At 45.1% G+C, this 27734-nt stretch overlaps 1 protein-coding gene across 6 annotated transcripts in view; it reads left to right on the top strand.

Annotated features, from left to right (window-relative positions):
- VPS13B (vacuolar protein sorting 13 homolog B) overlaps positions 1–27734 on the top strand; it is a 1086122-nt gene that overhangs the window by 970627 nt on the left and 87761 nt on the right. For all 6 annotated transcript variants that reach the window (XR_015869381.1, XM_088442693.1, XM_088442694.1 and 3 more), the window contains exons 42-43: positions 118–467; positions 7960–8121. Coding sequence is in view for 5 of the 6 variants with exons in the window: in XM_088442693.1 (XP_088298819.1) it covers positions 118–467; positions 7960–8121 (512 nt within the window). In the remaining variant the exon portion in view is untranslated. The remainder of the gene's footprint in view (positions 1–117; positions 468–7959; positions 8122–27734) is intronic.

Genomic DNA, 27734 nt, shown 5'->3' with positions numbered 1-27734 from the left:
TGGTTTATCCTGGTGATGTGGTGTTGCCATTGTTTAGTCATACGTTCCATGTATTCTACATTTAATGGTATCTGCAGGAAAGTGTAATATTGTTTGTTCTTACTGTTTTCCTTTTAGATCCACCAAAATGCTTGCAACCATTTACCTCTGATAAAACAACTCCCTGCGACCTGGAGTACATGCTCGTCTCTTTTAAGGAGCCCCGTGTTTATCTGCGGCAGTGGAGTGGCTCATCCGTGTGTAAAGAGATACGGTTCTCCACCGAGGCAGATTGCCAACTTTTGGAATGCCGTAATCTCACCATGAGGAGTTTGGTTAAACAGTTCCACATCCAAGGCCACACGGCCGTATCCATCAGCGCACTAGAAAAGTTTGTCGATTGCACTGTCCTGGTGGATCCAATATTTGTGAACTTTGGGCAGCATTCTGTACACTCCATTAGCACTGCAATCCAGGCCTGGCAACAGGTAAGACACTTGTTAACTACTGTAGGTCAGTGAGAAGCCACTTACATCCCTTCCAGTACTATAGATGCCATTAGATCACTTGTATTTCCGATTTCATTGTTCAGGGATATAATAGTTGCATGGGTTGGGTACGGGATGCCGTTGCTCGGGATCCCGGCAGGGTTACAATACTGAAAACGGCCAGTAAGTTCCCTAACCCAACCGCTAGCCCTAACTCTACTCCTTCCTCCCTGCACCGTAAACCTAACCCTCCCTCCCTAGTGCCTAACCCTAACCCTCCCCGTAGTCCCTAACCATTCATGCCTACTCTCCCGGAAGTCGCAGTAGGCTTCTGATTTTTTTTCGGGTAACCCCCCACACACCTGGTAGGCACTTCTCCCTTATTCGTGCCCACTTCCTAATGAAGTGGGCAGAATAGGGCGAATTTTCCCGGAGATCGGGGGTCCCTGAGTAGGGGGCAAGGTTTAATGATGCGACTCGACAAGAATCACGTAATTTGGCCCTGCCCCTATTTAAATATGCGCAATTTACTGCAAGAGATGGTGCTTAATGGCACAAAACGTCAGGCCTTGCCCCCCCATCGGCACCCACCTGCTTCTTCTCCCAGGGAGGAAAAATGGATAGTAGACAAGTATGCCCCTAACCCTCCCCCTAGCCCAACTACTTCTTGCCGGGATGCCGGCGGCGGAATTCTGACTGCTGTCGGAATTCCAGTGCCTGCATTCTGAGCGCCGGTATCCCGATAGCCAGCATTTCAGCTACCTCCCAGTTGCATAACTCATTTCTAGGGTTTTGTAGTCTTCTATATATCTCTGTTATGTAAAGATGGGTTTGCACAGTGCTCCAGGATATATGTAGTGCTGCTATCTATATCATAGTCACGGAATGGATGTCACATACTGCTTCAGAACACAGTATAGTCTCCTATAGCATAATTGGAGAGTGGATGCTACATAGCTCTCCAGGACACATTGCTACTTACTATAGCATGGGCTCAGAAAAAATGTCTCCTCGTGTTCTAGATCAGGGGTAGGCGACCTGTGGCACTTCAGCTGCTGGTGAACTATATATCCCAGCATGCTCTGCCACAGTTTTGTTGTTAGGGCATGCTAAAACTGTGGTCGGGCATGCTGGGATGTGTAGTAGTTCCCCTAGCAGCTGGAGTGGCAAAGGCAGCCTACCCCTGTTCTAGAACAGAGGCTCTCAAACTTACTGCCGTGAAACACTGAAGAGAGACATCAACATACGTAACAAAACATTTTGAATATATCAAAATAAATTAACCTTATTGCACTCAAAGCACACACTCCCAGCGGTTCTTTACATGCCAAAACACCCTTTTTTTCCCCTATTCCATCACTTTTGGCTGTATGTGCGCTATGAAACTGGCAGTTCTGTAAGCAAAGCTGACCCACAATTTTTACAGTGAGTAATAAATCTAATGCTGGTTGTTATAATCTCACTGGGGTTATGTTAATACCTCCTGTTTCAAGATCAATTTAGTATTTGGAAGATGGGTGCTTCTAGGCTTCTTCTAACTCGGTGGTACTTGAGTTTTGGAGCTGAGAACCACTAACAGGTCATGTTTTGCAGATTTCTTTAATCATGCCCACGTGAGTCGATCTATTGTGCTGGGTCCGTAATTATCCCACCTGCTTCCATAAACAGAAATCCTCGAAACATGACCTGTTAGGGGAACTTGAGGGTTGAAAACCACTGTTCTGACTTATCAGAACCTTAATAGAAGGTAAACATAATATAAGCCATTGTTTGTAGTGCATTGTGTGGACACTAGGGGCGCCATTTCACACTCAGCAGGCTGGACTGGGGCCAGCACTAGATTGCATTAATTAAATGCTTTCTCCACTTAAACTTTTAAGGCATCCATGTTGTCACCATGGTTTCCTTATCCTTTAGTTTGTCTTCATTTTGATCTAAAATTAGTCAAGAGCCATGTGTGTATTGTGAACATCAGCTATCTGGAATCATTTTTCTTTCTGACAATTGCGTCTTCAGGGCCGTAAATAGGGTTGAAAAAGCGGTGCTGCCGCCTAAAGCGCGGGGTCTAGGTGTCTGTACCGTTGCTGTCCCATAGCACCAGTATTTGGCATACAGGGTGCCTGGTACGATACCCTGTAGCCTAGAGAGCTGCTGATTGGAGCTTCCTCAGGACACTGTGGTCACTTAGCTTCTCCTAGCTCCCGTCTCCAAGCCATAATCTTAGGATGCTCAGATAGTCTTCGGTCCCGTCACAAGGTCACGTGTTCGGCGGAAGGTGGGTGTGCCAGCCCTGAGAGTATTACCACCCTGTATGTTATGAGGGGCTTCCCTACACCCTTTCTACCATTTACCGAGTAGAACATGAAATAATGAATCATTGCATTTGCAGAAAAGCTCAGGTCATTAATCTTGATTGTGTAAGAATCACTTGGACACAAGGCACGCGTTGGTCCATTGTCCCCCATAGCAAGCCTTTAATGAAGTGCTTGAGCAATATAGACATTCCATGTGATTCTCCTCAACTCCCTTCTTGAGCTGTTTGTCTCATATAATTAATAGTATGTGTAACATTGGGAGCCAGAATTCTTATCCCTAAACCGCTTGGCTAATAAAGCAATCTTCCCTGCCTCCCCTGGGTGCTTTGGGTGCTCCTCCCCTGAATTAGCTGAAGAAAAACAAAGTCATCTTTATGTATATGCCTGCAGAGCTGGAGACGTGTTTGGATTAATGACCTAACATGGCACTACAGCAGCAGCAACTAGTAGAAGATAAAACATCTGTTTTATATCAAACATTCTTTTTTAAGGGCATTCCATGGCTTTGCTTGTTGCAGGAGGACATTCATAAAACAAGAGCTAGTGTGATCTAAATCCTTACAGCTGGTTCAAATATCACTGTATCACTGTAATAAAAATACAGCCCAAAATGCTGTTTTAGTGTCATGTTTTTAACAATGCAGATAAATGTATGGTGTTTTGTTTTGTTTTGTCATGGACCATCATCACACAGACTATGCGCTCTTAGGGGCCATTTCAGAGTTGCACACAAGTCGAGCGCAATCACACCTAACCCTCCCTCCCCGCAGCTTAATCCTAACCCTCCCTCCCCGCAGCCTAATCCTAACCCTCCCTCCCCGCAGCCTAATCCTAACCCTCCCTCCCCGCAGCCTAATCCTAACCCTCCCTCCCCGCAGCCTAATCCTAACCCTTCCTCCCCGCAGCCTAATCCTAACCCTCACTCCCCGCAGACTAATCCTAACCCTCACTCCCCGCAGACTAATCCTAACCCTCACTCCCCGCAGCCTAATCCTAACCCTCCCTCCCCGCAGCCTAATCCTAACCCTCACTCCCCGCAGACTAATCCTAACCCTCACTCCCCGCAGACTAATCCTAACCCTCACTCCCCGCAGCCTAATCCTAACCCTCCCTCCCCGCAGCCTAATCCTAACCCTCCCTCCCCGCAGCCTAATCCTAACCCTCCCTCCCCGCAGCCTAATCCTAACCCTCCCTCCCCGAAGCCTAATCCTAACGCTCTCTCCCCGCAGCCTAATCCTAACGCTCCCTCCCCGCAGCCTAATCCTAACGCTCCCTCCCCGCAGCCTAATCCTAACCCTCACTCCCCGCAGCCTAATCCTAACCCTCCCTCCTCGCAGCCTAATCCTAACCCTCCCCGCAGCCTAATCCTAACCCTCCCTCCCCGCAGCCTAATCCTAACCCTCTCCTGCAGCCTAATCCTAACCCTCCCTCCCCGCATCTTATCCCTAACCCTCACTCCCTGCAGCCTAATTCTAACTCTCCCTCCCCAGAGCCTAATCCTAATCCTCACTCCCCGCAGCCTAATCCTAACCCTCCCTCCCCGCAGCCTAATCCTAACCCTCCCCACAGCCTAATCCTAACCCTCACTCCCCGCAGCCTAATCCAAACCCTCACTCCCCGCAGTTTACACCTAACCCTCCTCCTAGTGCCTAACCCTAACCCTCCCCCCCGCAGCTTAACCCTAACTCTCCTCCTAGTGCCTAACCCTAACCCCAATACCTACCATCAGAATACTGGTGTCGGGATTCTGGCGCCGGCATTCTAAGCGCCGGCATCCCAACAGCCAGGATATGAACTACATCCCCTTGCATAAACCCCCTACTGTTAAAACCGATACATCCAATAATGGCAGACCCCCACCATGTAATCCATTCAGGGTTCTACACAGTTTTTTTTTGCCCTGTTTCACCACCCCTCTGATTAGATTTAACACTGGCGTACAGTGGTAAGGCCCATTCGTGATTTCCATTACAATTTTTTTTTATCCTTCTACTCAACTGTGCCTTGCTGAACCCAGCAGTGACTCTTGAAGGTACAGTACCTCCAGATATATTGATATATTGTATGTGGACCCATACAATATATTAGAACAGTGTCCTACCCCAGACAGTGCAGAGCCCATTCATCTGAGTAGTAACCAATAGACAGACCCCATTCCCTGGTAGCTAATGTGGAGAGCTCATTGTCATTGCATTATTCAAAACCCATTCATTGTATGACAACTGTACAATTCAGAACCCATTCCTGGTAGTCAATGTACAATACAGAGTCCATTCCTGGTGGTCAGTGTACAATATAGACACCATCCTTGGTGGTCACTGTACCTTTTATACTTCTTGTCTCAGGTAATGAAGTAGCATCCGTAGATTCTAGTGGAATTGTGCCCCCAGTGGCCAAATCATATTTAGAATAATGTAAATTCCCTTGTTGGACAACATTATTTGAAGAAAAGGTCTATTGAAACCCTCAATTATCCCAGATATCAGTGAGCCTACATATTCCACCCACTACTTTCATACCTCATTTCTAAATCTCATGTAAGCGAGGCTGTAATACTGTAGTAAACACGTATGATGTACATTCAGATGCAGAACTTGTATTTAGTAGAAGGACTCTGGTGGGCCTAGTGCAAATTTCCCTTTTACCCTCTCTGATAGTTGTTTAGCCCCCACTATGTGTCCTCTGTGTGATCTTTGTTCAGTCACCCTCCAAAGCATCATTCACTTTGCACTGTCACCACTCTGCTCTGCATGGCAGCAATCAGTTGTGTTTTCTGGAACATAGTGAATCTTATATATAAAATGTATCGGTCTGTTTGTCTGTCCGGTTATACATTCGGACACCCCTGCACCAATTGGGATGAAACCAACGTGAGGTGATCCAGTTAGGCCCTGGCCAGGTTTTAGGGGGGTTAGGGTCCTGGTCGGACCTCCCATTGGTGTACGCTGGGCAGAACTTTGACTCGGGGAGCAGGTTCTGGGCCTTTTACTGGATGGATTTTGATGAAAAATTCACAGATGGGTGGCAATTGGTCTGCGATGCCTAATGGAGTGTTGGGGTCCCGGTCCGACCTCACGGCGGAGTGCGTCGGGTAGAACTTTCCTCATGGGTGTGTTGAAAGAGCTGCTAATTGTTTTTAAAATGTTGACAGTTACATCCAACTCATTGATAAGTTACTAACTTGAAGACTTACACCCAGGCAACGCCGAGTACTACAGCTAGTAATGAATATATATCAGATGTAAGGAAATGACCACAGATGGGCTCCAGTAAGCAGCACAGGCTGAATGACATGAATACAACGGGTTACCTCAGCACATAACTGGTTTCTTCCACATCACAGTGTGACTTGCTCATTGTTGTTACATGTAATAATATGAATTTAGAGGGGGTATTGCGTATTTCATTAAGCAAAGCCATATGTCACACTGTTATGCTGCTGACAGGTACATACTGAGAATGGTTTTACTGATTTATAAAGGGATTTGGCAATGCGCTAACCTGATCTTTAGGAGGACATATTTTTGTAATTGTTTAGTAATTTTCTTGTTTCCTCTCATGTCACTGGGACTTGGCACCACATGTAGGAAGGGGTGAGCAGCGATGTGTGATCTGTGCATGTATAGAGCAATATATTATTACACAGTGTTAAGGGCTGCTGACGTCTGGCAGAAACGCAGCATCCCCGTATTCAGTATGCTGTATTTAAATACACCTACAGATAACTACAGTCAACAGACTACTTACCATGAAACTAGTCTTTCCCATGTAGTATATTGAATACAATAGATAGTAATTTCTAGGCTTTTCCTATGTTACTTTCTACTAGCCTTGCACAGGCACACTGAGGGGCAAGGGGGGTCTTACTGATTACCCATACTCGTTGGAGCGGGGGCCCCGGTCAGCTACTCAGGGGGACATAACCGTCCTTGCAGCGCAGCATGTAGTATTTTTTCATTGTTTTTTTTGGAGGGAATGTGGCTATGTCTCCCTGATTTGGCCACGCGGGGGGCGTGGCCCCAGTGCCACCCTGTTCAGCACTCGGTGGCCCTGCCTCACTACGAATGTTGTGCAGCTGCACCATACATGAGGTTGAAGAGATTAACAGGAACCCGCCAAAGACATTCTGAGTAGAGCGGCAGTGAAGTGGACTAGATGAGGTGAGTAGCAGTGGCCTGGGGGCGATGCCGTGTGGCATAATATGAACTGGGAGCACTACAATGCACGATAATATGAATTGTTGTGGGCATTGTGCAACACAATGCGAACTAGGGCACTACTGTATAGGATACAATGAACTAGGACACTATGGGGCATAAAATCACCCACCTCTGTGGAGAGAGTTGACTCTCTAGAACAGGGGTTCCCAACCACGGTCCTCAAGGCACACTAACAGTCCAGGTTTTAAGGCTAGCCATACTTGGGCACAGGTGACTTAATTATTACCTCAGTTATGTTGATCTAACCACCTGTGCTTTAGCATGGATATCACTAAAACCCGGACTGTTAGTGTGCCTTGAGGACCGTGATGGGGATTAACTCTCTCGAAGCATCGGGTTGGAGGTTGTCATATTCTGGGTAGAGCCAATGTTAGGCAAATCACTCACTAGTGCCATCCCTTGCGCTAGCATGTTGAGGGGGTGTGGCCACATTGTGATTGGGCGTAGTCATACACCAATGGCGAGTCTAGCACTTTTAGTGTACAAGACTGCATCTTATCCTGCTCTATTCCATCGTCACACCCAGTCATTGCCATACCAGTGGCATCTGCACCCATCACAGGCGTTACCCCCAGCACAAAGTTGTCCCCATCAGGATGTAGCGACAGAGCCCTCAAATGTACATTTTGAAAAGCAGAATCAATAGGAATTTATAAGCTCTGACCATAATCCACCCTTATCTGAGAATTGGGACAGACCCTCCAAAAGCCAAAATATTGGGTGGAACGTTAGACTGATTAATGAATATAACTAATATAAAGAAGATTAAGTAATTGTAGACACTTCTAGACTGTTAGGGGATTACTGTGTGTATTATGGTTTAGTGTCCCCTTTCCACCAGAAACTACTGTTGAGAGGCCTCCCCTGGCAACCAATGTATGTGAACTCTAAGGACATGAGGAACATATCTTAATAATTGTGCTTTTAATACATTCCGTTGTTCTTTTCCTGTTTCAGAACCAGTGCCCCGAGGCAGAGGAGCTGATCTACAGTCATTTTGTCGTCTGTAATGATACACAGGAGACACTGCGGTTTGGCCAGTTGGATACAGACGAGAACATAGTGCTGGCCAGTCTCCATAGCCACCAGTACTGCTGGCGCTCACACAAGTCCCCACAGGTACAAATCAAAGTCTTTTCCAAGCCGCCCAATACATTTCATTTATCCTTTCATACATTTTCTCATGGTTTCATTTTTAGAAATACCCTAATAAAAAGAAAACAGTGAGTGGTTTCCCCAAAAGTATTTTCTGATCTGAGAACTGCACCATGCTGCACGCTAGCAGTCAGAATTGACAAGTGTGCGTATAGATATTTACTTGCTTACTACACTAGTACTTAATCTTATGCTTCAGCTTTAATGTAATAATTTCTGTATATTCATATTCAAATATTTTTAGTTTATAATGGGCGGAAGAAGTTGAAACAGAGAAGATATAGTTGGATAGATAAGAGGAGAACCGAGAGAGCACCGTGTCACAAATACAGAGTTAGTGAAGAGAGCTGAGGAAAAGACGGTGCATAGTGTAGAAGCTGCCGGGAGGTCAAGAAGCATGAAGACACCGAGAGGACCCTTATGGACTTGGAGTTTTTGCAGGGAAGGGGGACAGAGGCGTCTGGTGACACCCTGTGCACACACTGGATACCTCCCATGTGCCGAAGGCGCGTCCGGCTGAAAAGGGGGCATGACCTAAATAAATGGGGCGTGGCCTCACAGGGGATCCCAATAACCACTTCGGGGGTGGCCCAGCATCACCGGAGACTGGGCAGTCTGCACTTCTTATATGACAGGAGCTGGGAGCCGCAGGAGAATGTCACACTCCTGTCACTGCAGAGGAGCCGGCATTTTGGTCTCACCCCCTCCCACACCCCACTCGTGCCGCCATTGGAGGGGGTGAAAAAAAAAAGATTGGAGAGGGTCAGTTTGGGAGTTTTCAGAGAGGAATGTGTAAAAGCCTCTTTGCGTTTTGGAGGCTAAGGGATATTCAGAGTTGCATTTGCAATTTTTCACACTGCGCCTGCTCACAAGGCTTATTGAGTGTAAATGACTGTAGCTGGGAATTTGCACTTAGCATAAGTTCATCATGGAAGTATAGCCAGTATTGTGGCCGAATCAGACCGATCTCTTGCATCCAGGATAGAGCTGGTGCAAATCCGTGATGATACTGCTCACAAGTGGATGTACAGGGGCTGCGCAGCCACCTACGGTAGATTCGGGTGATTCTTAATACAGATGGAAATAAGCAGATCTTTTTGAGCACGCAGTGCAGCCGCTTTACCTGTGATTTTGAATTATGCTCGGAGTATCAAAATTAACGGGGGCAAAGGGAAGAAGAATAACTTAACGGGATAAGGGGAGGGATTACAAAAACACAGTGGGTGCCTCTGTGTATATATTATGTATATTGTGTAAATGCGTGGCAATGCGCAATGAACATCTGAGACATTTAACACTGTTTTGTATACATGCAGAGGAGACCGCTATATCGGGGCCTTGAACCAGTATTCACCATCGTTATACTTTTGGGTTCTGTCCTGACCAGAAACCCAGCAGGAAACACTCATTGCTGGGGAAGAGCGTGCAGCTTATTGGCCTGGCTTTGCACATACAGTAGCTAAAATTTTTATAGCACTATCCTTAGGGTTTTTTGATTATAGTCACCATAAAGGCCAGCTATCCATTGTACCTGTTTCCCCTCCAAATAAGATGTGACAAGCAGGATTTTCAAATGTTGGTATAGCCTGTTTTGGCATGTATATACAATTCTGTTCTCGAACAAGGTGATTATGTGTTTGTAGAAGGTTTAGAGCATGATGTAAATGAAAACTAGTCTAAACTAACCAAGGATCCAAAATAACGTATTTAGCAGAACATGGTGTTTTATCAAATTGTGGAGTAAAATGCCTTAAATCACCTTCTAAAAATTCCATGGCTACTCTTAGTTTCATAAACACCTCATTACACCCTGCTCACATAATACACAAAGATGTAATGATATAGTTTATACAGATTTTATTCCAGCATATTACAGTGTTTTTATGATGCTTTCTGGCAGTTTTCTTCTTTCATGTTTTTGAAGTAGCAGCCACAGGTTTAATTTATTCTTTAGACTTTAAAGTGAACCTGTCATCTACACATTCAGTAGTATGAAGAAACAGTTTCTGAAAGTTATATGATCAGTCTTCCTAACAGAACTACGAGGGCTGATTGAAAGAGACTGCCTCTGTTTTTCTGCCCCATAGGTAGACGTGGCAACGCTATGCTGGTTATAGTGAAGCTCATACATTGATGTGTCTGAACCTGAGGTTGGACTGCCGTAGTCTTCTTTGTTTGGTCACAGCGAGTGGAAAATCTTCGTTGGTTTTGTCATGGTGGATGAGGAAGACGTGTCTGTGCGATTACTGTACATCAGAGATGTGTGAATGAATTTTGTGTTAAACTTGGAAAAAGCAGAAATTAAGCGAAAGAAATGTTACGGCAAGCATACGGTGGAGAAACAATTAGCCATGCTGCAGTATTTCAGTGATGGAAGTACTTCAAAGAGGGTAATACGCAAGTGACTACGAAGCGCTTTCTTGGAGACCACCCACCACGGTTACAGATGTCAACATTGCCAAAGCTGTGGAGATGTTGCAAAATGACAAAATGAAAAAACATCCCGTGTGTGCCAGATGGGTACCCAGAAATCTCACAGAAGAGCAGATGCGATGACAAGTTGATTCGTGCAAGAACACCGTTCGAATGACGGAGAGGATACGTGATTTCCTGACATCAATTGTGACATGTGACGTCATTATGTTCCGGAATCCATACAACAGTCCAGCGTATTGAAACAAATCCGCTTTTTCCAAGTTTAACACAAGATGCAATCACACATCTTCCTCATCCACCATGACGAAATGTACGAGGATCTTCCACTCGCTGTGACCAAACAAAGAAGACGACGGCAGTCCAATGGAAAAACCGAGGCAGTCTGATTACTTTTCAATCAGCCCTCGTATATAGTTTTACACAACAGTGTACACCACATGTAGAAGAGAATTGTGGATGCTCTGGACACAAAATTGATAAAAGGATGAAAACATTAATTAATAAACTGCTGATAAAGGTGAGAAGTATTGGCCATCGACCACCAATGGCCAGCAATCATGATGCTGATGGTTATTGTACTTAACATCGGTGGGAGGCCACTGATGGTAAACATCAGTGGCTGCTGGATGTAGTCTGTGCACACACATAGTCAATCTATCGATGGCTTATTGATGGTGGAAACCCATCGTCCATCGATGGCAGAGCTGTCCATAGTCATCAGTTGGACCAAATGATGTAAGAAAGTGAATCTGGAAAGGATGCACTTCAGAAAGTGAATAGGACAATGAATGTTTCGTAGACAAATTGCTCATGTGAGCCTAGAAGGACTGGATAAGTGAGGGTGCAATTAGATTAAAGACCTAGGGAAGCAGCTAAGTTCAATTAACAATTAATAAACACGGAGATAAAGTTTGTTAAAGTCTTGTGGGTGTTAATATGTACCTTTTAAGAACTGGGAAAATAGGTATGCAATCGATTAAACAAATGAATACGTATAGAAAATGTTGAGAATAGGAAAACAGTGAATAATACAGTAAGAGCTGGGGAATGAGTTTAGAAATTAATATAAAGCAGAGTTGCCTACCCGCCTACATTTCGCGGGAGTCTCCTGAATTAAGGTGGGAGCTCCTGCCACCCTGCAAAGTAGGCTGAATCCCCCGCATTCCCACAGCCCTGTATAAAAATCCAGACTGCGCATGTGCGAGTCCGGGGGCAAAGGGGGCTGGGCCTGAGCTTTACTGTGTCAAGACGCAGTGGCATTCTCACCATGGGTGCAGGGAGTCAGAAGTGTGGCTGCTACTGGCCCAGAGGTCTACTGGGCACGCCTTCCCCTGCACACAGACTGCTGGGAGAGACTGATGCTCCCAGCATTCCCTGTTCAGCCAGTGTAAATGTGTGTGTGTGGAGAGGATCTATTAATGTGTATGGGAATCTATTAAGGTGAATGTGTGTGGGGGGGAATCTTTTAATGTCAATGTGGCAGGGCAAAAATATATTAATGTCAGTGGGGGGAGCAAGGGTGTCAGCTTATAGGTATATATACGCCCATAGGTGGAGCTAGACACGCCCTTGTGGTGGAGCAGACCACGCCCCCACAACGGTTGCATTCTACAGCCATCTGTATTCTCCTTCAAAGTGATTTTCAAAGGCAGGCAAGTATGATATAAAGTCAGGGTAATAGTTACACAGACTGAAGCAGGGAGGTGCGAAAGATAATCCAATATGGGCTGGAAAGCATAAGATTAGGAAACGATGTGGCATGTTCAAGGAGAATGATACAATGGGGAAACAATGTATGCCTTCCAAAGGGCCCGTGAAATGTATGTACCATTTGGGTGACATATTTATATACTTAACTTAGGCATTACAGTTGAATCAGGGCAGGGAAAAGGGTACATAATATACATGGAGACTTGGAAATGGTTATACAGATGAAGTGAGGAACTGTAGCAGTGGTATACGTTCAGGAAGCCGGCGGACGAGAGGGTTAGGTTTAGGGATCCCGAGGGGGACTTAGGGTTAGGCACCCCCCCCCGGGAGGTTAGGGTTAGGCTAGGGGGAGGGAAGGTTAGGGTTAGGCACAGGGGGGGAAGGTTAGGGTTAGGCACCCTAAAGGAGGGTTAGGGGTAGATTAGGTTAGTGAATACTTACCTAGGGACGATCGGAATTTCCTCCTCTGTCGGGCAGGCGCTGTCGGGATTTGAACCGCCGGCCAGGGGTCCAGTGGTAATTCATACCGATTCCACAGCAGTGGGTGTATGGACCAAATGAGGACTGGGGAAATGGGTGTATGAATCATGTGACAAACTGAACGGTTATAGACACATTGAAGTAACTACAAGAACACTTACATTAATCAAAATAAAGGAGTAGAGAAACTGGTATGAGTATCTAATATAAGACTCGGGAAAGGAATACACAAAATGATTGGAAGAATAAAATTAAATCAAAAGGACAAGAACATTGTTGGTGAGATATTAATGAGGGTGATTCTTTTCTACTTTTCTCTATTTTGTATCTTCTTTAAAGATAGGTATAAAACAGTATGGTCGTGGGTGATTAGTTACAGCAAACCATTGTGCACCGATAGCGGTCAGATGAGTGATGACTGTGGGGAGTTATCTTCAGGCTCTGGCCCTGATTCAGAGCCGGACGCTCTGACAGAGCGCTCGCTCTGAATCAGGGCCGTCCCTCCTACCTTTTGGAGCGGCCTCCTGGCCGCTCGCATAGCTGTGGGTGACCACCCACAGCTATACCGAGCGGCCAAAATGATGGTCGCGATGGTCAAGACCGTCGGGCTTGCGACGAGACCCTGCGGTAGGGTCTCGCTGCCGCAAGCCCAGGAGTGCTTTTGGCTCTATCAGAGCCAAAAGCACTCCCACTGACATCACTAGCGATGTCAGTGGGGCCGGCCCCAGATGGTAGGCGTTCCCATGGGAACGCCTCCGTCTGGGCAGCCACGCCCCGGCACGCCCACCAAAGGGGGCGTGCTGTCAATCACCATCGACAGCACACCCCCTTTGGTGCGAGACCCATAACGACGGCTTGGCCGTCGTTATTCGGGTCTCGCGCATGCGCACGACGGAGCCGCGTCCGTCGTGCGCATGCGCACTTGGGCACCATCGACCCGCTTGCGAGCGCTCGCGAGCGGGTCTGAATCAGGCCCTCTGTCAGCAGTGGGAGGAGGGTAATATTGGACAGCACAAATTGCTCATCACGTTGGGTATCATCCACCATTGCTCGTTCTGCCCCCCCAACATCAGGGAGATCAGGGGCTGGCTGGCAACTTTCAGCCAGGGGGCAAACAAGGGCAAGTGGCCCAGTTTTTCTACCAGCGAATGCAATTTTAAAATGGGCGTTACAATAATGTTGGGGGTGTGGTTTGTGTAATGTGGCGCTGCAGAGCAGAAAATATTGCAGGGGTCCTATCCTATATGTGATAGCTATTTATGGGATGGGATAACTTATGTATCATGCACATTGAAATTTATGTAGGGGGCAAATATAGTCATTATTTAGGTGACCTGCACATGTGCAAGTACAACCTACATAAATATCAATGTGCATGATATATAAGTAACAAAAACATGACACCTACACAATATATCATTCCGTCGCCTAAATAATGACACATAGTATAGGAGGACCCCTGCAATATATAATAGTGAAGTGTCCTATGTGTTTGTTACTAATATAAAATATGCTGGCAGTGCCACTTGCGTGTGTAGTAATTGTTTAGCTGACATTCACATGTACATGTCACCTAAATAAATACATGTGCAAGTGCAACATAAATGCATGATATTTTATATAATTAGTAAACACATAGGACCCCAGCAGTATTTATAATACATACAGTATGCAGCCCATTGCCATAATATAAAATAAATGTGTGACAGTGACACACTCAAGTGCCACTGCCCTTACCTGTTCTGCCTCAGACTTTGGCTGCGCGTGGACACCCTGGAGGTGCTGGATTCCACCGGACATGGATGGGGGAGGAGCCGTGAGTTGTGACTCACGAGCTCTGCAAAGGCCCATGGGAGGAGCTGCTGCGGCTGAGCATGCGCAGGCAGCCCTCCCGCAGCTATTTTAGTATGGGGAAGCCAGGACTTTGATGCCCGATGTGAGCTCCGCTCTGATCGGGGTAGCTGTGGCGCCATGCGGCTGGGTAGGTAGTGTGAGCCGGCCCGGCATAGGATGACATGGAATCGGCCCAGCGCCGGTGGCCCAATCATCTTTCTCTAGCTGGGCAGGGACCAGGAGCATCTGCTGCCTGCCTGCTGGAGCCTGGCCCCTGGAATATTAAAATTGTACTGGCCCGGAGGGCAGATGGCACCCTGCCCCCCGGGCCCAGCCCACCAATGAGGGAGATTGCCAGAGTCTCTTGGGAGTCTGGGAGATCACCAGCTATTTAGGGAGTTACCTGGACATTCTTGGACAGTCTGCTCATGGGTTGCAGTGATACATAGCATGAAATAAAATGTGCTGCTAGTATGTGTCAGGTTGCTCCAGTCTATGGTTAAACATGCTGTATTCCCAGTTAGGGTATGCTATTTTAACAAGACCTTCTAATGCTGGACATACACTGTCAGATAATATTTCTGTGAGACTGATAGACATTTTATCTAACAGCCTGAATCCCAGCAGATGTCATGGGCAAACACTGTGAGACATGTCCTTGTATATTTCCACAGTATCTGCTTTCGTCCCCTGGGGAGGAAATATTTTCCAGTCATTGTACCCCCACATGGAGGATCAGGGGAAATGTCTGGCAGTCAGATACGGCCAACCAATGATCGGATCAGTCGGGCATGTTGGAAGATTTCACATGCTCTTCTGTCTGATCATCTCTGATTGGTTGTGGCCGTACACCATGGCCGTAGCTAGGGTAGTGCGGCCGGTGCCATCGCACAGGTCAGGGGACGCTGTTTGGGCCTGTCAAATTTCTGTTTATTATCATTCTTGCTTGTAGCTTCCTCTTATTTCATCCCCAGCATCTCCTGTCCTTCCCTATCTCTTCCCTGGCCCTTCCCCATGAAGCCATGGCCCTTTTTTTGGGTGCATTATGTCCCTTTGAAAAATGAAGGGGGCGCCAATGCTCTTTCTGGCACAGGGCACCAAAAAGTCTAGTTACGGCTCTGCCATACACTATGCAATTATGGGCCCGATCTGCCGACAATCTGCATATAAGGCTGATATGCCCGGCTTAAGTATTATGCCTCTGAGTTAAAACTTATTGCAGATAAGATTCAGCAGAAGATTAGTCACTTGCATGGTGTCTGGAGAGCGAGACTGAGAATGAGCGGACCGGTAAGGGCTTTTTAAAAACTTCTGGTCTCCATCTCCATGGATGTTGCAATGGAGGGCCTGACCTACTGTAGCCCAATTTGCTAGGTAATAGCTAGTGAACCTTGTCCATCTGACTGTGTGCCGATTATGGCTTTGCTCCTTGACTATCTGTTTCTGCCTGTTCCACTATCTGACTGGTTCCTAGTAAATTGGGTAAACTGCAATCTCATGAGTTCACTAGATTAGTTCATGAATAGTGATTCAGTGGTCACCTCCCCGCTATGTAAAGGGAAGGTAAGTTTACCATAGGAGATCTATTCCTAGATTTAGATTTTATTTTTACCTATCCGTGTTCATGTGAAGACACTTAGTGCAGACAGCTAAAGGCCTGGCCCTAAAGAAATCTTTATAGTCAATCCATATTTTATTTTCATTTATGGCTTACATTATTTTTTTTTGTTGGACAACTTACATGACATTTAATATTTGGAGGAAATGACTGCAATATTAAATAATATCGGTGTGGTGTTGAGTCTCTGGGAGGAAATGCAGATTATCGCCTATCCGGTATGTATTATGAATTCCACCCTACATATAAAACACTTGTGGATTTCTTGACATGCCATTTTTCCCCCAAAATAATTTCCATGTTAAATGAATTAATGAAGTGGGATTACCTGTAAGTCAAAACAGTGCCCAAGCCCGGACAATCCCTGCAAGTGTCAGTTTCAAGGAATGCGGCATGATCTCATAGTTAAGAAATTATTTCATTCCTCATGATAATTCTCAACTTGCCAAGCGAGTGATTTTTAAGAACTCAGAGAGAGCAGATTGCAAGATAAATGTGAACAATCCATTCTGTTGGAGAACGGGACTTCCCCCAGGCATTGCTTCATATTTGACTCACACTTGGGGATAAAATAAGACAGGACAACTTCTACATACCACATTATGTTACTGGAAACCAAACCATCTTGCTTCTCTCTGACTGGTTCATATTTCTTATTCGCTAAGCAGCAAGAGGCAGTGGCCTGCCACCGAATACTTTGTTTAACCTTTACAAAATGTTTTCTTAGTATGGCAACGCAGTTCAGCTCAATGAAAATAGTTTGAAGCGATCGCATCTCTTTTACATTCAGATCAATTAACTCCCATGTTTACATTGCGGTAATTAAAATGAGTGTATGGAATTTCAAGGGATGAATTGGTACAAGAAGTTTACAGTAAATGGTTTATTCAGCTTATTTAACACTTCAAGGTTATAAAGAAAGAAGTGTAGTTCTAGCACATTTGGCAGTCACTGAATTTCTCATTAACATGAAAACTTTGGAGAAACTTGCTGCGCTATGGCATACACTAAATATATTTCAGGTGGAGCCAGTTACATAGAGGAAAATATCTCACACGAGACTAGATACCTGAATTATCGTCATCTGCTGAACTTGTGTTCTAACCAGTTATTCTTCTTATACAATTGTCTCCGTTTTCCTGCTTCATGCTTTCCATGACGATGAAAGATAAGACAGTGCTCCTAGTGCAGGATTCCTAGGTGTGAGGTTAGAAAAAAAATCTAAAATCCCCTTCACACTGCTCCAATCACTTAGGATCCCCATGTTTGTTCCATGGAGCCATGTTAATCAGCTTGTGGATGCTATGCTACAGTCCAATACAGATGAACATGCAAGGTGCTCGCAGCTTCTTATTGGTCCCCCCACTCGTACCGTGTTAGTGGTCATTTTAAAATTGTAAACAATATAGACTCTCACAGTTACCCGGAAATGCCGCTTTGAAGACATGTCCAACAAACACATCTACAGTGTATTGCTGCAGCATAGTTTAATTCAGAAAGAAATAAAGATATAAATGCCTATTTTAAACCCTTTTTTTCCCCATTCACGGACAGGCGACAAAATCTGGTATGCATTTCAGTAGCTACAGCAGACAACAAAAATTAACTTGTCTACCAGAATTACATAACACAGAAATATTTTTTATGACGGTGTCCCTTTAAGAAAACAAAACATAAATCTGTAATAATGTACAATGTTTCTCCTATCAGTACTTTTATCTTTGTTTTACTTTTTCTTGTGACACCCAGCCTTGAAGGGCCCTTACTTCTATTATTTTTTAGACGATTCTGTCCATCAATCAAGGTCATTCCATCTATTGACACATTTATCCAATTAGTTACTTAAGATATTAAACAGCTGTACAACGGAATCCATTCCACATGTGGGATACAATCTGAATTCTGGAAAGTAAAACATTCTACGTGCTGTAGACTAGGAAGATAAAGCCTGCCCATAACATGAACGTGCACCAGAATAAGAACCAATGTTAGGATGGCATATAAAATAATATGATGTCCAGAAATGGTGTGCACCTGAGGCCATACGCAGCGCTAACTATTTGGTCATTGCGATGGATGACCTGAATATCTTCCATTATTTTTTTTATCACTATAGCTGTCTCCATATAAATCATATGAGCTTTTTCTCTCCAATAACATTATGTCACCCATTCAGCGTTTCAGGTGACCCTTTCACCTTGGTGCCCTAGGCGACCGACCCTGGTTAGAGCTAAATATACTCTCCTGTACTCTGTAGATCCTAGGACTTCTGCACCAAATTATTTCTGTTTACTGGACAGAGTAACCGTATTGACAAATGGAAAGAAGAAAGCAAGGTACAAAAAAAAACAAAACACAGAATAGACATCAAAGTACAAAATCGGCAGACAAAGGAAGCCTAAAGGTCATCGCTGGTGGAAATCAATCCAATACATTTTTACATTTCTTACATTTTTTGCTTAGGCCAAAAATCTTAACTCTGTAAGCTCTCTTGAGCGTTTTGAATCTTGGACAAAGGGACAAGTTTATTATTTAATTAGAGTTAAAGAATTACAAATTTTAGCAACATCTTGGACCAGGTTTTGTAATCACTCTCTTTCAAACGGTGGTCTCTTGTCTACTTAGGACAGCAGGGAGTATAGATACACTATGTAGACAAAGTTATTGGACACTGACAGCAAATAGAGTAGCAAGATTTTATTGACGTCAGCACTTTTTAGGTCCACCATGTGCAGTGATTACAGCAGGCGGCTTTCTTGGCAAACTGCCCACAAGTTCCTGGACAACAGCAGGCGGTACAGTGACCCAACTGTGACAATGAAGAAGGTCGTCGGCCTAGAACGCACCTGTCAAATTTGGCCAGTCCATCCAAGTTACCAAATTTTCTGTACACCAGTCCAGCATCACCATGGAAACATGACAGGGTGGCATTGTTGTCGTGATGATAAAACATTTGTTGTTTCCGTAGAACTGCCACTATGTAGGGAGCACAGAGTTATCAAGAACATCTCTATACTTCTTGTTTTATATCTTCACGAACACGTGTCTGCTGCAGGAGCACACCATTTCGCTTGCGCCGGGGTGTGTCCATTCACGTTTGTCTACATAGTGTAGAAGCTTTTTAGAGCCTTTTAATCCATGCTTTATTATTGTTAGGGCTAATGCTGAACTGTAGATGAATCCCTAGAACAAAACATAATGAGGTCTTAATATCAAGCAGACATTCCTGTAGATTGTGATACTGTATGTTCACAGATACTTGAATGTCCCCTGGGTTTTCCATCTCAGACTAGAGTGTCAGCCCAGGAATATGAAGACTAGCAAGGTATTAGATGGACTGCAAGCAGTAGTGCACTGGAACCAGGGCTGATAGCATCAGACTAAACATAGAACAGGTTATTGGTCAAGACAGGCAGCAGACAAGGGAAAGCTGATAATACAAGCCAAAGGTCTTGGCAAGCAGCAAGTGGCCAGAGTTCAGGACAGGTAGCAGACAGCGTAATCCGATAAATCAAGATTAGTGTTAATAGCAGACAGGAAAATCTAATAATGTAGCCAAAAGTTCAGGAGAGGAAGTAGTCAACAGAAATACACAAATAGTAATGTATAGTATGCAGGAGCAGGGCAGTAGGAGATGTTATCCACTCCCTGCCATTTAAACTCCTGCTAACCAATCAGAATGCTCTAATGGAGCAAGCTCCCCAAGCAGAGTAATACAGATTGCAGTCATGCCATGACTAGTGCCCGTCATTGGCATGCCAGTTGCTCAGTAACAGGCAGCCAGGACAAAAAGAGGAATAATGGAAGCTTCCCGTATACGAACCACCACTGTTTGGAGCTACAGCTCCTAACAATAGGTAATGTAATAGTTGGCCTAGGACAATTGCCCTTGGGCTGTGTAGTTTTGCACACGGTTAGTTGCATATAATGTAAGCACATAAAAAACACAATCTTCCCATTTGTTCATGTTTTTGTCCCTACTTTTTATATCAATACTGCTTTGTTTAACTGTCAGTTTGACAAGATCCTAATTGCCCAATAGCTGTAATTTTCTGCCTTTTATTCTCATGGCCATTGTTCGCCCCAGCATAATAGCTAAGGACTCCTATACAGTATGTCAGCAGAGGTTTTGTTTTCTGGCCCAAAGCTTTACTCAAGTTCTTGACAAGATCAAGTTGGTTGAAGAGGCATTTAGCACTGTCATTCATAAGCTGAACGTGCTGGTCCTGTATACATTTATAGTTTATTGATGCTACTGAATCTACAAGCCTGTCTGTACGTTTGCCGTTCTGGCTGCTCATTTATTTAGGCCCCTATTTACTACACTCAGCATTTAAAATGCGGTTATAGTGTGATATTTTAGAGTAAATTGGCATTGCGAATTTATGAAATATCACATGGATGTACTAACATCCACATGCAGGGATAGAACGTGAGATAAAGCTCTGTCCCTGGGAATCCCGTCCGCACACTTCTCTCTGTGGGCTCTATTTATTAACATTATTTTTACTAAAATAAAGTGAAAAGGGGTGTTTTCACACCCTTTTCACATTATTTTAGTTTCACCTGTAGTTACTATAGGGCAATTGGAGTAGAATTAGTAAAATTCAACTCCAACCCCCAGTATCACTTATTTTTAGTAAAGCAGATCGCATTTCCCATAATTGTAATGGGAAATGTGATCTGTGTGCAAGTTACTAAATATAAATTGTAAAAAAATACCGGGGGAAGCCCTGTGATAATAACGCCACCTGGAGGTGGCGTTATCCAGGGTCTCCCCGGGTTACCGGGCTCCCACTCTGCTCTAACGGAGAGAGCAGAGGCGGGAGCCGGTACCAGTAATCAGCTGTGTGGTCTAAGTAGACCGCAAGCTGATTACTGTAAAAAAAAGAAAAAAAAATGAAACATTTTTTTTTTTCCTTACCTGAATCCAGGGACCGGTGATCGGGCCTCCGGTGATGGATCCTCTCCGGTCAGCTGGTCTCCCACAGTGCACTGGGGCCCGGTCATCAGGTGATCGGGTCCCAGTGCAGTATGGGAGATCACCTGATCGGGAAGCCCGGAGAAGATCACCGGAGGCCAGGAGGATGCAGGTAAGTGTAATAAAGGGAGGGGGGGTCACGGGGGTCCGCGATCGCGGGGGCGGGGCTTAGCGCCGGGGGCGGGGCTTAACGTCGGTGGGGGGTAGTAGCGGTGGTCGGTCGGCGCATGCGCGGGCTCTTAGTCGCGGTATTTTTCCCGAAAATACCGCGACTAGAGTGCGGATGGGATCCGCAGGGACAGAGCTTTATCGCAAGCTCTGTCCCTGCAAGGGATTTATAGTAAATCCCTGTGATATTGCCTGGATTCGCAATGCGAATTCACTCGGTAATATCACACTACAATCCGCATTCAATATGCGGATTGTAGTAAATAGAGCCCTGTATGTTTCGTAAAAAATACAGGGAGAATGTTTCTGCGTATGCGCCTCCACCGGATACCACAACCATCCCATGATATACTATTTACACTAATATATTTATTTCACTTTAACTTACTATGAGCCGTATTCAATTTGAGCCGAGTCGCGTTAAGTTAACGCGGCCCGGACTTAACGCCGACTTCGCGTGTTTTGTAGCCGTTAAAGTATCGCGCGCGTGCATGCTAAACCCCGTATTCAATTTGAAAGTACGCGTAAACGGGTCCCGGCGATACTTTAACAAGCGGAAAGTACTGTCAGTTTTGGGGAAATTAGTCTGAAACTCCCAAATGATGCTCTGACATGGGGGTTCACTATGGTACCCCTCGATTTGGCTTGCTGAAGGTATTTGGTGTTTTTAAATGGGCTCAATAGCTGCTAAATAGCGTTTTTTCTATACGTGATGCAGAATAGTATTTAGGAGTATTTTTTCCAGAAAATAAGTTATCCCAGAAAATTTGGGGTACTTGAAAATGGGGATCAGTATGTTTAAAGTTGAGAAAGTGAAGTTGAAAAAATTGTGAAAAATCCACCTGCTGCAAACACCTGCAATCAAAGAAACACTTGGGGACCCCCCCAGAGTCAAGTTCGCTAGTTTTTAAGTTTGTACCCCAACATTTTTTTTACGCTCCCTTTTGCAAAGTCAATTTTTGGGGTGTCCTCAAGTTTGTTGTAAAATTATTTTGACACAGATTTCATTTGGGGGACTGTCTGAAGGCTGCACGAGGGTTCCCGAAAACATTGCACTCCAAAACCCCAAATCTGCACTTTTTTCCGCCTGCCATTTAAAGGCGATACTTTACGCCTATTACATTGCATTGACTTAACGCCTAGGCGGAAAGTCTTTCAAATTGAATACGGGGTAAAACAAAAACAGGCGATAATGACATCATCCGCGGTAACTTTACGCGGATCCGGACTTAACGCTTCAAATTGAATACAGGCCTATGTGTTGAAATAGTACCCACCATGGGCCTGATTCAGAGACGGGCGCTAATGCGATCATAGCTGCGATTTCGTACGCAACGCAGCTGTGAAAATATGCTAAAAGTTACAAAGATCACCTGAGCCGCTGCTGCCGTCTTACATGCGCACGACAACACTTACCTGCGTATATATCTGTAACATCGACACACAACGAGCGGCCATTTTTCCCTTGCGGCAGGTCTGACCTGCCGCAGCCTCGGCAGCTCTCCTGACATTCAGAGCAGCATAGGAAATTGCAAGGGGTAATTCATGAACGCCCATGTAACCATTACACGCCTGCATTTTTCTGACCACCCCCAAACGCTGACTACCTGCCACTCACTTTGCGAGTGGATCCCCTGTGCATCCGTAATCGTAATGCGCCCACCGCACACACACGCAGTGCGACTTATTCGCATGGCACACAATCGCTTGATCTGCGTCCGTGATTGCCATTGCTTTCATTACTGAATGAGGCCCTGCGTTATATATATATATATGTTTATTTATTTGTTTTTTTTTTCTTTCTCAGTTTGTTTAGAAACCACCCTGGAAAAAGAAAAACTAATATAATTTTATATTTATTGATTCACTTTTCTCTGGGTTTTATTTGTGATAAATATACACTATTAGGCATACGTGCCGACATTCAGCTCCCTCCTTCCAGAGTATGTGCTCAGTGGGGGGGCGTGGCCATGTAATGCTGCCGCATTTGGGGGGCAGGGGCGCGCAATCGCGTCATCATAGCCTCGCCCCTCTTCACAATGCTGAAAATAACGGCATTATGAAGCAGGGGGCTGTGTCACGAAGACGCGAACCGCGTCACCAACAACCCCCCTCCCCCCCACGCTGTGGGGCTTTCTATTAGTAGTCGGGGGCAGGCGGCAGCCGGGAGGCTTGTCTTCCTTTTCGGGTGGCCGGGAGCGGCATCCGATATTCAGCAGGCTCCTGGCCAAATCGGGAGGGTAGGCAAGCCTGCTATTAGGCGCTCTATATTCCATACACTTCACTACTCAATATAAATATATATATACACACAGTATAGAGAGAGAAAGAGAGATGCATGAGCTATGACTAGTCTGTTTGCATACTGGCATAAGCTGGCATGATGAAAGCCACTTTATGTAGCTGGTCCCCCAGGGACGAGATGCCTGGATAACAAGTTAAGTTGGCTCACTGAGATACAAGGTGTGGCGGCAGCTCTTTGTGTTGACAATGACAGTGATATTGGCTGTGCAGAGTGTAAGAGGGGCCGGGTGGTGCAGTTATGCGAGGGTAGGACTGGAATGAGAACACATGCTGATGGAGTAACATGTACCACAAGGCCTGCCCTAGGGGGCCCTGTTGTGTTAATTTTCCCAGACCCCCGAAAGTCTTAATCCAGCTCTGACAGGGCAAACTTTTGAGGGCAACCTAGATAACAATTATTTTCCTTTTTTTTTTTTTTATTTATTTTAAATTGAAGCAAAGGAATCATTTACATATATATATATATATATATATATATATATATATATATATAATGTAAAAAATACAAAACTGGATTAAATTACATTTTTGGAGTCTATTAGTATTTAAATTTTTCATTAACCTCAAACTCAATACTATGGGCCTGATTCAGACCCACTCGCGAGCGGCTGTCCGCTCGCAAGTGGGTCGATGGTGTGCACTGCGCATGACGGAGGGAGCTCCGTCGTGCGCATGCGCGAGACGCGACGAGCGAAGGACTTTCCTTCGCTCGTTGTGTCTGATCAAAGGGGGCGTGCTGTCGATGTTGATTGCTGTCGATGGTGCCTCCCAGACGGGGGCGTTCTGATAGAGCCAAAATCACTCCGGGCCTTGCGGTTGAGAAACTCAACCGCAGGCTTCGGCTCGCAGTGGCGATGGTCGCGATGGTCAAGACCATCACGACCATCATCCTGCATGCTCGTATATGCTGTGGGTGGTGACCCACAGCTATACGAGCGTCCAGGAGGACGCTCCATAATTATGGAGGTGGGCCCTGATTCAGAGCGTGCGCTCTGGTCAGAGCGTCCGGCTCTAAATCAGGGCCAATATGTTTCCATATATTAAATCTTGCAATTTTTTTTTTACTAAACAACTATTTTCCCATTTTAGGATTAAATTATTTATTCTAGTTATATGATGTTGTTTTATGTGACAAATTTGTTTTAAATAAAAAATAAAAATCTAATTTTCTACATCATCTAGGCTTCATCGCTGTGTTCCCACAATGCATTGTTCTGCCAGGCCCTCTCTTGTCTTCAGTGATCTGTGGAGCCCACTATAGCATTAATCTCTGTAACGTATGGGGAATGCTACTGTGCCAACAAGTTTTAAATAATGTCTAGAAAATTGTAACTGACAGACGTTTCCTTTAGTGACACTAAGTCAGCGAGCGCTTTGTTTATACAGGTCTGGTCCTCAGTAGTGTCAGATGTACACATAAGAGCTGTATGTATTACGCTGCTCTTCATGTTTATCCTCTACTGCGAAATCTATAAATCACTGGCCTGCAGACATCACCCAGCACCAATAAGTGCAGGTTCATCTACTGCATCCACTGTATACAGTATGTGAATTTTCATCTGAATAAGGGATAGTCAGAGACTGCTATAAATTGCATTTTTACATAACTACCAGCAGTGAATGGATAAAACAGTTTTTTTAAATAAATGTAAATTAAAACATTTTAGCCTATCTTCTTAATAAATTATGTAAGTACACAGCACAATAGATTTACAGGCTGTGACGCTTTAGATTTTTATTTCTACGGGGGAACTCACCGGAAATAGTATGCGATATTACACATGGTGGTAGCCGCAGGATACCCTGTGGTGGTTGACACAGGAAGCACAAAGGGGTAGGTACAGCTGAGTAGACAGTGTGTGTTTGGTAGCGTGCAACAAGGCACCCAGATGAATTGGCACTGTTTGTACAGCGCGTAGTGTGCGATGAGAGGCACGGATGTGTTGGCACTATTTCTACAACGCATATCATGTAATAAGGTACACAGAGGTGTTGGTGCATGGCATGCAATGAGATACATGGAGGTGTTGGCACTATAAGAACAGTGCGCGGCGTGCAATGATAGGCATGGATGTGTTGGCGCTGTGGGAACAGTGAGTAGTGTGCAATGAGAGGCATGGATCTGTTGCCACTGTGGAAACAGTGCGTAGCATGCAATAAGATGCACAAAGTGTGGGCACTTTGGGAACAGCACATAGCGTGCAATTAGATACATGAAGTAGATGTAATAACACTGGAGCTCAAAACCAGACAGCGACTGTATCAGAATACACACATGCACTTAGATCTTAAATGCAAACAGGTGAAATTTTCACAACCAAATACACTGGCGTGGAGTCTAAGACCCCCACCAGACTTCACAAGGGATCCCCTGCAAGAGGATATGGACTTTACTCAGTGAGGACTCCTTTTTGTTTTTTTAAAGACGGCCTCCAGCTTATGCGAGCGGCCAGGTGATGGTTGCGATGTCAAGACCATTGCGACCATCGGGCTTGCGACGAGACCCTTGTGGTAGGGTCTCATGGCCGCAAGCCCCAGTGGACTTCCTGCTCTAATAGAGCAGGAAGTCCACCTACTGACATCACGAGTGATGTCACTAGGGCCGCCCTGCAGGAATGCCTCCATTTGCCTAGCCACCCCCCGCTGCTCGCCCCCAAAACGGGGCAAGCTGTCAATCACCATCGACAGCTGCCCCGCTTTGGTGCGAGACCCTTAGCAACGGAGCACCCGTCGCTGGCCAGGTCTCGCGCATGTGCACGCGAGTGGAGGACCATCGACTCGCTTGCGAGAACTGTGCGCTCGCGAGCGGGTCTGAATCAGGCCCTCAGTTCGCAGCCCAATGTAGTTGGTTCCAACCATGAAAGCAGCAGAGTACATAATTGGTATGACAACTCTGCAAACACTGCCATTGGAAATGCGGGTATGGATGTGCTGCTGTTGAGGAGACCTGAAACAACACTGGAAGCAAACTATACTGGAAAGTATAGTTCTGAAGCAGGAGCATCTATGAAAACACAACTGATACTCAGGCCCTGCAGAAATGCACTGAGCAGGTTTATATAGTCGCTGGCTGATGAGAAATTCCCAGCATGAGTTATCAGTGCTGGAGGTAATTGATAACACCTGAGAGAGTTGTTATGTCATCTCTACTCTGAGACTGAACCCTGCTTGGTTCTGATAAGAATTCTAATTGAGAAGTAACCTGCTGAGTGTTGAAGCCAGGCCATTGATGTCTAAGAATCACTGTTATTTCTAATGCTGGGCATACACTATACGATTATCTGTCCAATCTGGCTAGTTGGAATGAAAATCTGGTAGTGCATGAAATCAAATGATAGTTGAACATTTGCTCATGAACACTGGAAAATAGACAAAAATGTTTGTTCAGACAAATTCGTTAAATCAAACATATTTAACCAATGTCATTTGCTCCCATACATTACCAGGTTTTCATTCCATCCAGCCAGATTGGACAGATATCTGACAGATAATTGTATAGTGTATGCCCAGCATAAGTCTCCAGTAATATTCCAGCTCAATGTAATTTCCAAGTATTCAGTGTCACTCTGATTTCAAAATCTCCAGTGTCACTCTGATTTCAAAATCTCCAGTGTCACTCCTCCTCACTCTGATTTCAAAATCTCCAGTGTCACTCCACCTCAATTTGATTTCTGTCTCCAGCATTACTCCAGCTGACTGTGTTTTCAAGTCTCCACTGTTACTCCAGCTCACTGTGATTCACAAATCTCCAGCATTACTCCAGCTCACTGTGATTTTCAAGTTTCCAGTTTTAATCTCACTGTGATCTCCAAGTCTCCATTGTGAATCCAGCTCACTGTGATCTTCAAGGCTCCATTGTGAATCCAGCTCACTGTGATCTTCAAGGCTCCATTGTGAATCCAGCTCACTGTGATCTTCAAGGCTCCATTGTGAATCCAGCTCACTAAGTATTAGTCTCCACAGTTGCATCCTCTGTGACTATCAGCTGTTTGTACTATTCCATTCCTGTGCATCTTACAGCTAACACCACCTGGCATTTACTCACTG

This window comes from Taudactylus pleione, unplaced genomic scaffold (assembly GCF_031769625.1).
Source record: "Taudactylus pleione unplaced genomic scaffold, aTauple2 ptg000314l, whole genome shotgun sequence".
Classification (NCBI taxonomy): domain Eukaryota; kingdom Metazoa; phylum Chordata; class Amphibia; order Anura; family Myobatrachidae; genus Taudactylus; species Taudactylus pleione.
This window is presented reverse-complemented; position numbering and strand designations above follow the sequence as displayed.